At 43.6% G+C, this 16,438-nt stretch overlaps 1 protein-coding gene across 10 annotated transcripts in view; it reads left to right on the top strand.

Annotated features, from left to right (window-relative positions):
• Window positions 1–1,105: 1,105 nt before the first annotated feature.
• PFKFB2 (6-phosphofructo-2-kinase/fructose-2,6-biphosphatase 2) overlaps window positions 1,106–16,438 on the top strand; it is a 28,633-nt gene continuing 13,300 nt past the window's right edge. For 2 of the 10 annotated variants that reach the window (XM_034767101.1, XM_034767102.1), the window contains exons 1-10: window positions 1,140–1,362; window positions 4,776–4,901; window positions 5,791–5,887; window positions 7,937–8,003; window positions 8,136–8,210; window positions 8,793–8,849; window positions 9,918–10,042; window positions 10,447–10,654; window positions 14,553–14,699; window positions 16,007–16,111. In XM_034767101.1, the coding sequence (XP_034622992.1) occupies window positions 1,266–1,362; window positions 4,776–4,901; window positions 5,791–5,887; window positions 7,937–8,003; window positions 8,136–8,210; window positions 8,793–8,849; window positions 9,918–10,042; window positions 10,447–10,654; window positions 14,553–14,699; window positions 16,007–16,111 (1,104 nt within the window). In that variant the 5' untranslated portion in view covers window positions 1,140–1,265. The other 8 variants (XM_034767099.1, XM_034767098.1, XM_034767105.1 and 5 more) reach the window with 8 other exon arrangements.

The following is a 16,438-nucleotide window of genomic DNA, read 5'->3' as shown; positions in this document are numbered from 1 at the left end:
CTCCCCGCGGTCAAGGTGGACTAGGAGCGGGTGGGGGCGGGGCTCTAGTATCACCTCATTTGCATAATCGCATCTTATTTGCGTATCAGACGTACCTGTTCTTTTACTCCTTCGCAGTTCAGGGGAAACTAATTGAGTGTCTGAGCTCATTTACATGCCATTTATCTGTGGACGTATTTGCATCTCATTTGCACCCTGTGCCTATGGGCCCGTTTGCATGTCTAGACCTAGTCTAATTGTTCCCGTTCAGTTGCCTCGCTTGGTCCCGCGCCTCTGGTTCCACCGGTCTCCCCCTGCGCATCCTTCCCCAGCACAGCTGCAGGGTTGCGTCTTAGTCACGTGAGCGCCATATTAGCATATCATTTGCATCTCGTTGCCGGTCCGCCAGCCTCAGCCGGCGGCTGGTGTCACCTGGGCAGCGCGCGGGGGGGATGCGGGCTCCGCGCCGGCTACCTTGCTGCAGTGCGGGATCGCGCGAGCCGGCCGGTTCATCCAAGTCCTGGCTGCTGCGGGAGGCTCCTGGCCGGTGTCTGAGGCTCGCAGCGCTTGGCAGGTGCAGCAGGTGGTACGTCTCAGCGCGGAACCCGGTCCCCGGGCTCGTGCTGAAGAAGGCTTGGGGGGTTCTGCGCCTCAGTTCCCCCGCGCTGCGAGCGGGTGTGTCCGGGGGGCTCTGCAGGTCGGCACCCGATGAATGGCAGAAATCCTGGAGCGGGGCTTGGGAGAGCCTGGCTGAGAGACCTGCCCAGTCCCCTGCTCAGAGGATGCTGTCAAACCAGCTGGGATTGTTTCCCCGCCTTGGCATCTCGGGGGCTGGCCCCTAAAAAAGTGCCTAGGAGCTGCATAATGACTTTGGGAGGTTGGGGGAAGGCTGTTCCTTTATATTTGTAGTACTTACAAAAGGCAAGGGGCAAAGGTAGGTACACTCCCCTCTAATCCTTCTGTTCCCTGGCTGAGATGGTTCATTAATGTCCCAGGTGAGGGATGTATTTTTCCCCCTCTGCTTCATTTTTCTGTGCTTTGCGTTATCTTGTGCCAACTACATATGTTACGACCTAAGTATGTTACGACCTGCTGTTGACCTTGGACTACAGCTTTGAGACTGTTATATGGCTTCCTTTCCCTCCCACAAGGAACAGCACTGATAAGTTGCTATGCATCTTCTTTTATTCTGTCTACTGGATTTCACAAGGATTTGTTTCTTGGTTCTTCTTTTCTTTTCCAAGAGCCTGAAGGTCCAACACTGACCAAGTGTGAGATTAGCAGCAATGTCAGGACATACAGCATTAGTCCCAGAGCAGAACAACAACAGCAGCAACCAGGAAAACAAAACTTCAAATATGCGAGTCTCAGAAAAAAAGTGCTGTGAGTATTTGTAACAGTCTTGAGGAAAATAGATCTTGTGGCTTGCAATGAATTTCTCTTTTACCTGTTTATAAAAAGAGGTAGTCAGTCAGTCATGCTTTATTCCTTCTAGCTCAGTGCAGTAGTAAAGACAAATACAATTTCATCCTTAGTGCAACTCTATAGACTTCATGTCATTACACCAGGAATGAATTTAGGCCTATCCCGAATCCTGAAATGAGCTGCACATGAGTGCAGGATCAGGATCTTTTTTTTAACATGCACAATTTTTGTTTTTAAGTCTTTAACATAAACATCTTGAATGATTTTACTTTTTCTGACTCGATAGCTGAATTGTGCCCCCCATGCAACCCTCAGTACAAGTACAACAGTGGCAGTGCTGGCTTCCCCCATGTCACCTCCCCTGCTTCAGTGCTTCAGCTCTGATCTGGAGGGTTGTTCATTTTGTACATCCCAGTCAGTTCTTGGCCTTTCTGGTGAGGCTGTCAACAAAGGGAACAATTGTGATGTGTTTTTATGATGTCCACTTGGAACTGAGATCATCAGAAATAATTTCATATGGGCTCCTAAAGTAGTACTTCACAGGTTTATAACTGTTTACAATTCTTGTTTGTATCACTTCTGTCCAGTTATATTTGTTACATGTTTTGCTCTTCTGGGCAAATGTTTATCTTTCAAGTTAATAATGTTTTGCAATTCAGCTGTTTAAAAAGGAACTCTATTTTAATGTAGATTAGAGTTTTAATGCAATCTCTGTTCCTGAAAGCCACCCACATGTACTAGGCAACAAGTAGCACAACTGTACTGAACAGTGGTTTAAAATAGCCCACCATGAAACATTGTTCCATATTTCTGTCTAATGTGCTTCATCGGGCAGTGATCTGGGCATGTTACATCTGTGATAGAATCATAGAATATTAGGTTTGGAAGAGACCTCAGGAGGTCATCTAGTCCAATCCCCTGCTCAAAGCAGGACCAACACCAACTAATCATCCCAGCCAGAGCTTTGTCAAGCCGGGCCTTAAAAACCTCTAAGGATGGAGATTCCACCACCTCCTTAGGTAACCCATTCCAGTGCTTCACCACCCTCCTAGTGAAATAGTGTTTTCTAATATCCAACCTAGACTTCCCTCACTGTAACTTGAGACCATTGCTTCTTGTTTTGTCATCTGCCACCACTGAGAACAGCCTAGCTCCATCCTCTTTGGAACCCCTCTTCAGGTAGTTGAAGGCTGCTGTCAAATCCCCACTCACTCTTCTCTTCTGCAGACTAAATAACCCCAGTTCCCTCAGCCTCTCCTCACAAGTCATGTGCTCCAGCCCCTAATAATTTTTGTTGCCCTCCGCTGGACTCTCTCCAATTTGTCCACATCCCTCCTGTAGTGGGGCGGCCAAAATTGGATGCAATACTCCTGGTGTGGCCTCACCAGTGCCGAATAGAGGGGAATAATCACTTCCCTTGTTCTGCTGGCAATGCTCCTACTAAATACAGCCCAATATGCCGTTGGCTTTCTTGGCAACAAGGGCACACTGCTGACTTATATCCAGCTTCTCGTCCACTGTAATCCCTAGGTCCTTTTCTGCAGAACTGCTGCTTAGTCAGTCGGCCCCCAGCCTGTAGCGGTGCATGGGATTCTTCCTTCCTAAGTGCAGGACTCAGCTATTTGTCCTTGTTGAACTTCATCAGATTTCTTTTGGCCCAATCCTCCAATTTGTCTAGGTCACTCTGGACCCTAACCCTACCCATATCCCTGATCTGTTGAGTTAATGCCAAAACTAGTGTTTACCAATCTCCATTGAACTCTTTTAATCTAGCTCTTCCAATCATCTGTTGTCATAGGCCAGGAACAGATTTCATTCAGCAAAGAATCCCAAAGATATTTGCTCAGTAGGAAGGATGCACACACACAATACTATGATTTAGGGCTGCATAATCACTGAAGGTCTGTTTTGATGTTTACTGCTTTCCAAGTATCTCTCCCCCATTGATTTTCACTCCCATTGAATATCTTTATTAGGGATTACTTTTTCTCCACATGTATTAGTTGCACTTATACAGATTACACTCATTTTGTTTTTTCCTGCTTATATATCTAACCATTCTGGATCCCATAACACAGTGTCTTTACTGATTTTTCAAAGCTTCCCGATCTAGGTCACTCTGGGAATTAAAATTTAACATCTTGTTTGCCTCTTCCTTCAGATTTTTTATAAAGCTATTTAAAGGGACATCATCAATTTAAAAATTATGCTTGTGTTTGACAATGTTTTACCTACAATTGTTGCAAATACTCCTTAAAATAACTATGACTGGAAGAGACTGTGGGGGAAAATATTTATTTTTTCCCATTTGTTTACTTTGTGTATTTGACAGCACTTGGTACAGATGGCTTCCCCAAAGTCAGTTTCCCTGTTGTTTGTGCTGGGTTTTTGTGCACAGCAACAAGTGAGAGAAGAACAGTCCTAATAATAGACCAATATGGCTATAAACTATAAAAAAAAATTGGCATGGGGGTTTGGGAGCAGGTGTAGTGCACAGATATACCTTTAACAAAGTATTTGAAACTGACTAGATTTACAGCTGACAAAGCCCCATCAATATTGCAGTTAGATTTGCATTTTATCTTGTGTGGCAAAACCATCTCAACAGGTCATTTAGATATGGAAAAGACTTTAGATCCTATTTTGTCCATTCTGTGTTCCATTCAGTTTATAGTCACTTGCTTTGACCAGTTTAATTATAGCAACACATGCTCCCATAGCCCTGTCTATAATCAGTGTCTTTCATATAGTTCTATAAAACTCAGTTTTACTTAATTAGTGGATTAATTAATTAATCTGTTGCTTTTGGGAAATTACGTGACTTTTTTTTTTTTAAAGAAACAAGAAACTTTATGCAAAAACATTAATGGTAAAAAAAATCCTGCTTCACAGCAACAGGTTAAACATTACTAATTTAGTTTCTCAGATCATTTGTTGAGTATGTTAAGGAAGGAAATTAGATTCCTGTCTGCTGTCAGTAGAGAAATATGATCTCTTTCATTAAAGAATTTTTCCTATGTCCTTGACAGTTACTCCTTAATAGTTAAATATTTTTAACTCTGGGCTGACGTATTTTGGCTGACACATTAGTCACACGTTATTTTCCCTGTTCCCCGGTGGCTGATCAGTCGTTAACCTACTTCATTAGCTAACACCTCAGAGAGCCATGCTGTGGTCCAGTGATTGCTATTAACATTTAATTGGATGGAAAGGCATGATAATGAATCCACTGTGTGTTTCATACAGTAAGTAACCTTTTGTGTGGCTGGTAGATGGGCAGAGGCAGTGGGTTACTCCAGAAATGAATTTGGCTTCTGACTTGGTTTTTGTTCTAAGCTGTTTTTAATGATTTCGCCGCTTCCTCTTTCCAGCATGGGCTTCCTATATGACCAACTCCCCTACTTTGATTGTAATGATTGGCCTTCCTGCCCGGGGCAAGACTTATATGGCCAAGAAATTAACACGCTACCTCAACTGGATTGGTGTGCCTACGAAAGGTCTGTACGGATTTTTGTACGTGGTAGCTTAAAGTGATGGATGGGTCATGGAGCTGGCAATGAGACATTTGTTTTAATCCAGCCCAGGTTTATAGTCACTGAAAGTTGTCATAACTTGATCAGTGTTGTCCCTGGTGAACAAGCGCCTAGGGCATAAAACCTTATTGGCAGTGCCAATAAAGAGCCCGAAGATTCAGTTATCCATAACAACTGAATTCCACTTGAACCCTTAGAGGTGGTTTCTCCAGGCAGATTGGAAAGGGTCAGTATGTTGGGGAAGTTTAACTAGTGTTACTCAAGCTGTATCTATTCTGTGCTTATAGAGGGAACATCATCCCGGTGCAGAGGGCCAGCACAAAATCTGTGCGTTACTTAAGTCCTCGAAGTAGGTCTTAAGTGCTTCAGACAGAGGCTGCCAGGGCTGCCAAATTTGGTATTTTTTCTGAGAACTAAATTTTTCTTTAGCAAAGTGCATGAGATATTATAAAGCCCCTTCTGCTTGACTTGGGCCTCTTCTCTTTTCAGTGAGTGCATGTAATCCTGCTTAATGGGAATAGGGATTGCACATGAATATACTGATAACTAGGAGGATAGTTATCAAAAATGTGCATTAATTTGAGGAGATCTGGGAAAAGTTACACATGGAAAATCAGATATTCTGAAAATCTATGGTGCAGTTTAAGTTTTTCAGATTTCAGTCATAAGGAATTCTCGTGGTGTTTGCAAAAGTTAATTTGAAGTAAAATTGCTGGAAGGTTTTAGTTGGAGGGATACCTCATAAATTGCTGTAATCAAGATAAGGATGTGATTCTCCTCTTGGCTCACAACCAGGTAACATGTATTTGTGAAATGCTGCAAATCACACGTCTTTGTTTGTTTTTTTGTGAAGTGTTTAATCTAGGAGTATATCGTCGTGAAGCAGTGCAGTCCTACAAGTCCTATGATTTTTTCAGGCATGATAACAAAGAAGCCATGAAGATTCGGAAGTAAGTCTGTGTCAGAGGGAGAAACCCAACTTGAATAGTAGAGGAAAAAGTTCATGTCATTCTGAAGTCTGTGCAGCTGGTTTCAGACTATACCTCTGATTGTAGGAAGTGACATTTAATGTCAATAGACAAATATGGAGTTAAATTCTGCCACCATTGCTTAGGTTGAGAAGGACTTTATTGCATCAGTACTCCCACTGATTTCAATAGAGACTACTCACAGAGTAAGGTATTACACTGTGTGAGTAAAGACAGCAGATTTGGGCCTGCAGTAAAGGTTTTCTGGAGTGGATTAATAATTTATTCTACTTGAGGAAATTCCAGATTATTTTACAAGTTTTAAAAACTGCTTTGGGAGCATGTGACAGAATTTAATTTTGTGTAGACTAGTGCTCTTCAAAAATAGATATATTTTTCATTAAATCCTCATATTCCCCACCTCCATTCTCCTGGTTGCTGGCACTTTGAGAAGGAGGAAAAAAAGGCAGTTGACCCTTGCCCAGTTGACGATACAGCTGTCACTATACAGGTTTAGGGGTACTAGAAACTCCAAGAACATCTGTAAGTGAATACCTGGAATTATAGCGGGAGAAAGTAAATTAACCCTACCCGGTAATTTAATTTTGCAGACAGTGCAGTGGGAAATTTCCAAGCATGTGAGCTTGCTTGTGGCTCTTACAAAGGAGAGGGATATTGTTGTTAAACTCTCTAGTAAATGGTCTCAGGCATACTAAAATATACCATTTTATAGCCCCTATAATCTCTGTGTATTTCTCTATACCTTCCAATAGGATAAAATATTTAGGGCTTCATCCTCCCACGAGTATTTGTGGCAAACCCCCCATTGATTATAATGGCAGCAGGATTATGTTTTTTCTGTAGCTGTTAAGATCAAGGCTTAGTGACTGATCATTCTTCTGAATTCTGCGTTGCTCTGGAATTTGCTTCTGAACTCAGGTTACCTCTAGGTCAGTCTAAAAGTCATGCCGTTCCAGGGTTCTGCTTTGATTTTGCACTTCTCCACCAGAATAAACAATTCCCAGCTCCGGACTCCAGATCAGTTTTCTTACAGACATTTGCGCACAGCAGGGCTCCAACACTGTTGTATGAATTCAAGGTGACAAGCAGCCTTATTCCATAAAATTCACACATCGGGGCAGAGGGGACACACGCTGTGTGCTTTGTTGGGTATTCAGTGCATGCCATTAAAACAGCTGCCCTAGAAGCTGGGTCTTCAGGGTGGGCATGAGGCCTCCTGCTCATGAGTAGGTAACAAACTTCAGATCCTCTGTAACAAGTTGGCAGAGAGATAACTATCCTTCCAAGAAAGTGCCCTTTGGTCCTTGTATGGGCATGTCTACAAGCTGCCGTGCTCTCTCACCCCCTTGACTGGAGCATAGATATGTTCTTTTAAGGAAAGTTTATTCTTATAGATGAATGCCAAGGGTGAAATCCTTGCTCCGCTGAAGTCCCTGGCAAAACTCCCATTGACTTTCATGGGGTGGAGGGCAGGATTTCACACCAGGGGTACAGTAGTGGCTGTTCAACAACAGGAGACGTCCTGGAGAGAGATGTCAAATGATGCTAAAACAATAAATCTAATAAAGGGTCTAAACCTGCTCCCATTGAAGTCAGTGGGAATTTTGTCAGAATGGGGCCCAAGGGACAAAACTCAGATGATAAGAGAGGCATGTAATACAAATAAAAAGCAGATGGATTAAAAAGTCCTTATTGTCCCATTTAGTGACCAGTTGGGAGACCTAGATTCAGCTTCTGCTCCTAGAATCTATCTTCCCTGGCAGGCAGCACACCTGTCCCCAAAGAATATGACTCCACAGAGACCCATTTGTTCCTTTAAGGAAAGATGGCAACAGACTCCTGAGCTGGAAAGCTAGAGTGCTCAGAACAGAGGCGTGGAGGTGGAAAAGGGATTTAAACAGGGTTGGCTCTGTAACTTATCCCACTTTGAGCTTTGGAGCCGTGGTTCATGAGGCTTGGAATCTGAACACTTTGCACGGTTAGCAATGCTGCCAATTTCTCTCCTTACAGACAGTGTGCCTTGGTGGCTCTGGAAGATGTGAAAGCTTATGTCACGGAGGAGTGCGGGCAGATAGCTGTAAGATAACACTTGATTATACCGAGTTTAAATCAAAAGAGTATTAAATCAAAGCCTGAAATTTTCATCCAAACCCTTCTGGCAGCTTTAAAAATTGTAGCTAATGTTGTTGGGATTATTTTTTTCTGTTAGGTGTTCGATGCAACCAACACGACTCGAGAGAGGAGGGACTTGATCTTAAATTTTGCTAAAGAGAATGCTTATAAGGTGACTTTTGTTGATCTGGGATAAGGACTGTAGGAGTGAATGCCTCCCTTGGGTGTATCCCATTGCCATTAGCGTCAGTAGCATCAGATAGGCCCTTATCTTTGTACAGTACTGCTGTAGTTTCAGGGCTTGTGTCATCATTTCCACCTCTGCAAAGCTGGTTTGAAATGCTGTTCTGGTGGTGTTTTTCATCCACTCTGCTCCGGTGTCAATGAATATTTAAGGTGCAAAGTAGGGGAGAATCAGCACCCTTCTATGCATATGTCTGATTTGGGAAGTACCCTGTTTAATGGATTGGCTGTTGGGATATCCCAAACAAAATATTCTGCCCTCATCAGCTCTTATCTCTCTGGAGCTCAGAGATCGTGAGGATGTGTGTGGCACACATTCCTAAATAGACAGATGCCCCTTACAGTGGGTTCCTGTTAAGGTTAGTTTCTCACAAAGCATATCTGACTAAATCTATCCCTTGGGTAACTCTGCTGACTTCATTTGTGGCTATACTGGAAATTAATATGACCTATTTACATTACTCTAGAGGCTCTTAATTCTACTAAACATGCTTCATTGCCTCCTCTCTAGGTGTTTTTTGTGGAGTCTGTCTGTGATGATCCAGAAGTCATTGCTGCCAATATCCTGGTGGGTGCTGAATGTTCATAGGCTCAGTCTGTAACATCCTTCTGTAGAAGCCTTGATGTTTGTCAGGGAAGGTCACAGACTATTATAGTGGCTCACAGTAACAGCTGAGATTCATTATTATTAGAGAGCCTTACAGTAAAGTTAAATCTAATCCACAGAACTCAGGGGATTCTGGGTTTAAAGGCTTTTACTCTCCCTCATTCTGTTGTGCCTGCCTGTGGGCAGGTGATTCTGTGAAGTCGTACTGAGTGTTCTACACTCAGGTGTCTGGTTGGGCCTGGTGTTAATCTCTGTTACACCCATGTAAATTCAGAATAACCCAGTTGAAGTAAAATGAGTCACTGGATTTATGCTGTCCTAAGAGAGATCAGAATCTGGCTCAAAGACTGAGTTCTAACTTTCATTCTGATTTTCCTTTCTGCAATCACAAAGGGCATCCTAGGTTAAACTCACCCAGTATTCCCTTACCCTGCTTTAGTGCAGCTTATGCCAGGATCAGAAAAACTGGACTTTGTTATCTCACCAGGCAGAAAGAAATTGAAACTGAACTGCTTAAGTGTAACTCTGCAGTTCTTATTCTGGTGCAGTCCTATCCCTGAATAAACTGCCTGGGGTGGGGTTTCCCTTTGCAATACTGTATGTAGTTCTGATAGCCTTGTTCTGATGTTTCAGTTCTGAAATAAGTGGTTAATATTTGCAGATGCATGGCAACCAAGACAGATGGGTTATTTATGTGGGAACTTGGAAACCAAACTAAAGCCATGAAGCATTTTATCTTGGAACTTGATTTTATTTTCATGGGAAGATCTGCAGTAAGTGGTTTGTGTGGAAAGGCAAAAGTCAAGCCATCTGTCTCTGTCCCCAGGCCAAATGCTACCCTCTGACATTTGGAATTGTTCTTTGTTTCCTTTTCAGGAGCAGGTTCTTCACAGGGCAGATGGGAAGGGGAAATGTAAACAGTGTTTGTTTGTTTGTTTGTTTTTTGTTTGAAAATTGAAGAATAATGTCACTTATTCTAATTTATACAAAGTTTGCTTAACTTTTATAAAATCTCTCTCTCTTGTTCAGGAAGTGAAGGTCTCCAGCCCTGACTACCCAGAGAGAAATCGAGACTGTGTGATGGATGATTTCCTGAAGAGGATAGAGTGCTATAAAGTCACATATCAGCCCCTTGATCCAGATAATTATGACCAGTAAGAGGCGAGATTTAGCAGCATGTTGCATACTGGATATGCTGTGGAAACAGACGCGTGGGCTGCTTTCTTTTGCCAGTTTTGTTCCCTAACCCAACATGCTGCAGTCCCTATGCTGGCGAAACTCTCATTGACTTTGCAATATGGGAGATTTGCTTGTGTGAGGCATGCAGAATTATGTCCAATATGATTTGCAAGGATTTCTCCCTAGTATATAAAATGGGAATGTTTAAATAGAAAACTATACTACATTGTAATTGTCTGTTCTTTCTCTCTAAGAGTTTTATAAGGCACCTCAGTGCCAAGTGGTAGCAGCAGTATCAGTATTACGAGAATACGCACCTACACACACACATTTTGCTTTAAAGATACTGATGAGTGTCCTTGTTTTGTGTTGACCGTAGAAACCTTTCCTTCATTAAAGTGATCAATGTGGGACAGCGGTTCCTGGTAAACCGTGTCCGGGATTACATCCAGAGTAAAATCGTCTATTACCTGATGAACATTCATGTCCAGCCACGCACCATCTACCTTTGCCGGCATGGCGAAAGCGACTTTAACCTTGTTGGCAAGATCGGTGGGGATTCTGGCCTGTCGCCGCGTGGGAAGCAGGTATGTTCTTGGCAGTGTCAGGACTGACATCCTTTTAAAGTGTGTCAGGATAATAGGAACCTGGATTTAGGTCAGATTGTCTGCTGATGTAAATGGACTCAGTTCCATGGACTTCAACAGAGTTTTGCTCGTTTATGCCAGCAGATAAATTGGCCTGAATCTGACTGTCAGGGGTGTGTGACTTCTCTTCGGCCTGGAGTTGAAGTCCCCACATGCAACTTCAGCAGTCACTCTCCCTGCTCCCTTGTAGCAATGCTCCCTCCCAATGAGGGGTGTTCATTCTGCAAAGGATTCATTCTTTACTGCACAAACAAGAATGGGTGTAAATTTTTATGGATTGCCAAGGTGCCACTTAGGGTACATCTACACTACAGGGGGGAGTCGATTTAAGATACGCAAATTCAGCTACGTGAATAGCGTAGCTGAATTCGACGTATCGCAGCCGACTTACCCTGTTGTGAGGACGGCGGCAAAATCGACCTCTGCGGCTTTCTGTCGGCGGCGCTTACTACCACCTCCGCTGGTGGAGTAAGAGCGCCGATTCGGGGATCGATTGTCGCGTCCCGACGGGACGCGATAAATCGATCCCCGAGAGGTCAATTTCTACCTGCCGATTCAGGCGGGTAGTATAGACCTAGCCTTAGATTGTAAAGCTGAAATGTAATAGACTAGATTTGCCAATATGAGAAATGTTACTGCCAATGCTGGGATGCAGTTTAATTAGGATAACTCCTCTTTATTGAATCCAGGGAGTGCTAGTTTACTAATTTTAATACTAGGTTCTTTTCAGGTCTTCTTTTATCTTAGACAGTATTTCTGAGATCAGGACATTTTGTTATTCTTAACCAATCAGCAGTTTATTAATTCACCTAGAACCTCATTGGTATATAAACAACAATTGATTGATCAAGTGTGGATACAACAAATCTTGTAGGCGTATGCTGAATGCAAAATACACATGCAGCCTTCTGCGTGAGTAACACAGACCCAGTGTTGGGATCCAGCAACTATTCCGAGGAACAAAACAAATCACCCTAAATCTTATTACATTTACTGATTGTCACCAGTTTTAAGTTCTTTATCATCTCTAATGCATTTATCACCCTTCAAATAATTCTCTCGAAGACTAAGGATGCCCTTGTCTTAAGGTACTCTCTCTCTTATGAATTTCATCTTTGCTAATTGGGGGAAGGATAGCTCAGTGGTTTGTGCATTGGCCTGCTAAACCCAGGGTTGTGAGTTCAATCCTTGAGGGGGCCATTTGGGGATTTAGTTGGGGCTTGGTCCTGCTTTGAGTAGGGGGTTGGACTAGATGACCTCCTGAGGTCCCTTCCAACCCTGATATTCTATAATTCTATTTCGTGTTTGGTTTGATAGGGACTAGTTTGAAACATCAAAAGCAATTGCTTACATTTCTTTTTTTGAAGTTCTGAGGCCAGTGTGCTTGGATTTACCAAGGAGAAACACATGTTTAGCATTACTTAGTTAAAATCCACGGTTTGGTTACTTGGCAGTGTGACAGGCTGTCCACCCCACACAATGTCTGAACAGATAAAATAGGCCAATTAACCTTATAGGCTACACCTGGAGGTGAGCCAGGGACTGATAAGGCTTAATGGCTGGTGAAGCCTAGCTGGGGGAGAAGCTGGGTAGGGAATCTAAAGAAAGGAAGTTTGAATTTGTAGGGGAGAGCCTGCAGTCACTTGTTGGAAGCAGAGAAGTAGGGAGGAGGAAACCGGGGGGCCGACAATAAGCCCTGGGATGGTAGCCCTGGAAAAAGGGTCAACGCCAGAGGAATTGTGAAGAGAGTCCTCCAGCCCAGAGCCCTCACTCCCTCCCACACCCCAACTCCCGTCTCATCCCGCAGCCCCCTCCTGCACTGTGAATCGCTCATTTCTGGCCCCATCCCGGAGCCTGCACCCCCAGTTAGAGCCCTTGGCCTCACCCCCTCCCGCACCCACAACCCCCTGCCCCAGCTCAGTGAAAATGAGTGAGGGTGGGTGAGAGCGAGCCACTGAGGGAGGGGGAATGTAGTGAGTGGTGGGTGGGGGCTTGGGGAAGAGGCCGGGCCTCAGGGAAGGGCGGGGCTAGGGTGTTGGGTTTTGTGCGACTAGAAAGTTGGCAACCCTAGATGCGGGGTTGGGGAGGGTGAGCTAAGGGCTTGCACCTGCGGCCGGGGTCCAGGGCCAGAGCCCGAAGGCCCACGACCGGAGTCTGCTACCCACCACTCCAGGGTTGAGGCCTGAAATCCGAGCCTCAGTGCTCCCAGGAAGGTGGAGAACTAACTGGCTGCCTGCTCCTCTAGCGTTTGTGGATCCTCAGGGGGGCAGGGCCCACGCCCTGCTGGTCCCTTCTCCCCCTTCCCCCCCCACCCCCATCACTGCCCAGGAGGCTGTGGCCGTAAGAAAAGCCTGGTGGCCAAGCCGCATTTGAGAAACGCTGCAGTTTCTATTGGCCACTTGCCGAATGGCTTTCAGCTCTCGTTCTCCATTGTTTCCATTGATATCCAGCAGATGACGCTAGCGTATAACAAATTTCTTCAATCCGTAGAAGACTTCAATGTTTCATTCATTTCAAACATTTTTTTATCTTTTTTTTTTCTGTGTTATCTATACTGTGAATTGGAATCTCTGCTCGGATTCAAAGTTATGCCTTGGTTAGCTGCTTATATCTTTCAGTGAGACAAGGTGGGTGAGGTAATATCTCTTACTGGACCAACTTCAGTTGGTGAGAGAGACAAGATTTGAGCTTACACAGAGCCCTTCTTCAGGTCCTGGCCTGTAGCTCAAAAGCTTGTCTCTCTCTCCAACAGAAATTGGTCCAATAAAAGATATTCCCTCACCCACCTTGTCTCTCTAATATCTTGGGACTAACAACACTGCATGTATCTTTCAATGTTCTTTTTCCTTTGAGTGACATACAGTTCATACCGCTTAATTTAGCAATTATTTAGAAAGAAAGCAAACAAAATCTCTTTACAGCTCCTCTAAATGTAGTGGACTTAGTCCATACATTCTTTGATTATATCCAATACCTTTTATTTCACATCTTTCAGGGCTTGTAGTGGAACAAGAAACATAATTTTGAAAAGACAGACAGGGTAATCACATCTAGAGAGATGGTACCTTTAATTCATAAAGCAGATGAATGTGCAGTTTCTAATTTGGGATAAAGATTGTTGGTTTGAATTTCTTGGGGTATCAGGAAGCTTGACCTATATATGTTCTTCATATTTCTATAGGTCGCCTAGCAAGCATTCTTAACTGGTGTAACTCCGTTTCTACACACAGCTCTGGTTCTTGATAGGAAACAGTTGAGTACTCTGCACAGGAAAACAAGAAATTCTTGTCTGTCATCTGGTGGGGGCTCTCTTTAGCTAGACCAAGAGAGATGGAAGTCTTATCCCCAAGTAAATTATGGAAGTCTTTGGTTTCAGAGTCTAATAGCTGGAAGACTCCTTAACAAGCATTGAGCTTTCCTTTCCTGAGGAATGTGTACTTCAGCTCTAGCTTAACAGATGCTTCCCAGACAAGATGTCCCACACATTTGGATGTGCAGATTGATTCCCATTGTCTTTAGTCCTGAAAGGAAGCTAAAGTTGGGAGCTCGTATGCAGTGATTAGTTGTAATTCTAGTTGCCGTGTTTAGCTTCCAGATTAAAAGGGGCCTGAGAGGGAGCTATGGTAACTTATTGCCAACATGTATTGAAGGCATGTTTGACATCTATACAGCTCACAACTGTGAACATATTAACTCTAAACCCAGAGTGGCAGAAACTGGCTTTGGATGGCATCAGTTAATGCCAGTCTGGTGAGAAGTTTAGCACGTTCTTTCACAATGAAGAGTGAATTCACAATGGTTACTTTTATCATCTCCCAACCTGCTTCAATTTCTCTAGTTCGCTCAAGCCCTTAAAAAATTCATTGCCGAGCAGGAGATTGTGGATTTGAAGGTTTGGACGAGCCAGCTGAAGAGAACCATCCAGACAGCCGAGTTCTTGGGGGTCCCCTATGAGCAGTGGAAGATTCTGAACGAGCTCGATGCTGTGAGTACAGTGGGGAAATGGTCCAAAGCTATACACTGAACTTTTGGGGGGTTGTAAATAAGAATAGTGAACATGAAATAATGTCTTTCCCCTCCCATCTAAATACTTTCTGAGCATTAATTACGCTTCAGAACACTATGTATTTCTATTGCACCCCTCACCTCAGTGAGCTATAGAACTGCTTGGTGTAAAATTGAAAATGCCTACGGATTTTACCCGTCTAAGTATCCCAGTGCTCTTTACAGAAGATACCATTAAAAACTCAACATTCAAGGTCCCAGGTACCTGCAACAACCAACTACAGCACAACAGGCATATGTTGGGCTTTCAGTGGTTCCCACTGTAATTCTTTCATGCAAATAAGCTGTAAAGATAATAACCTGGAAATAAATACTTGTTTCCATTACACCTCTACCCCGATATAGCGCTGTCCTCGGGAGCCAAAAAATCTTACCGCGTTATAGGTGAAACTACGTTGTATCAAACTTGTTTTGATCCGCCGGAGTGCGCAGCCCCGCCCCCCTGGAGCACTGCTTTACCGTATTATATCCGAATTCGTGTTATATCGGGTCGTGTTATATCGGGGTAGAGGTGTATTTGCAGATTTAAAAACAAACCAACCAAAACCACAGCCATAGAACATAAAGGTTTGGGTTTAAAATTCAAACTAGAAAACACATTGCAGTTATTTGTGGAGGAACGTTTGCTCCTTTGCTGAGGTCATTTCTGTTGTATTCATAGATTCCAAAGCCAGAAGGGACCATTGTGATCACCTGGTCTGATATCCCACATAACACAGGCCAAAAAAAAACTCTCAAGAAACTAGTTTCCAAAGAGGGGCTCAATCCCACAGTGCAGAGGTTGAGTCTCATGGTCATCCAAATGAGCTAGCCTGCCTGCATCATGAGGATGTTAATGGAGATATCTTATCTCCTAGAACTGGAAGGATCCTTGGGTCATCGAGTCCAGCCCCCTGCCTTCACTAGCAGGACCAAGTACTGATTTTGCCCCAGATCCCTAAGTGGTCCCCTCAAGGACTGAACTCACAACTCTGGGTTGAGCAGGCCAATGCTCAAACCACTGAGCTATCCCTTCCCCCCATGCTTGCTTGCCTTTCAGGAGGGGTGCGAGGCTTAAGGAATTAATGTTTGCAAGCCCGCTCCATGGTTCTCAGGTGTGAAGTGCTGTGTTAGAATTACTCCTGTCTGTTCTGAAATGTAAAACAGTCGTCACATAGGCACAGAATCTTCTGTGTTCAATCCTTTCCCCCCAGTGAATTCCCTTGTAACAAACTCCTCTTCCACCAGGGAGTGTGTGAAGAGATGACATATGAAGAAATTGAAACTCAGTACCCAGATGAGTTTGCGCTGAGGGATCAAGAGAAATATCTTTATCGTTATCCTGGAGGAGAGGTGAGCAGGTTTAAAATAATGTAGCTGAGTATGTGTAGATAGGAAAGAAGGGAATAATTAAAACAAAATTAGATTTATGTGGGAAATGGCAATAGACCTATTGGTAGCATCCCAAATGTAATTGTAATACAGTGGGTTATTGATCAGTGACTATTTCATTCATGGTGCCATGCAAGTGATACCACTTGATCATATTTGTAAAATGTATGAGGGTTATTGTATTATTTCCTTGGGGCTGTGGGCAAACATAGGGGTCCTTCTACGTGGAGCTCATTGCAGGGAGAGAGCCATAGACGTGATTATTTATTTTAGTTTATTATTTATTTT

The sequence above is a fragment of the Trachemys scripta genome, chromosome 4, assembly GCF_013100865.1.
Source record: "Trachemys scripta elegans isolate TJP31775 chromosome 4, CAS_Tse_1.0, whole genome shotgun sequence".
In the NCBI taxonomy this organism is placed as follows: Eukaryota; Metazoa; Chordata; order Testudines; family Emydidae; genus Trachemys; species Trachemys scripta.
The sequence above is the reverse complement of the archived record's forward strand: the minus strand, read 5'-3'. Positions and strand labels throughout refer to the sequence as shown.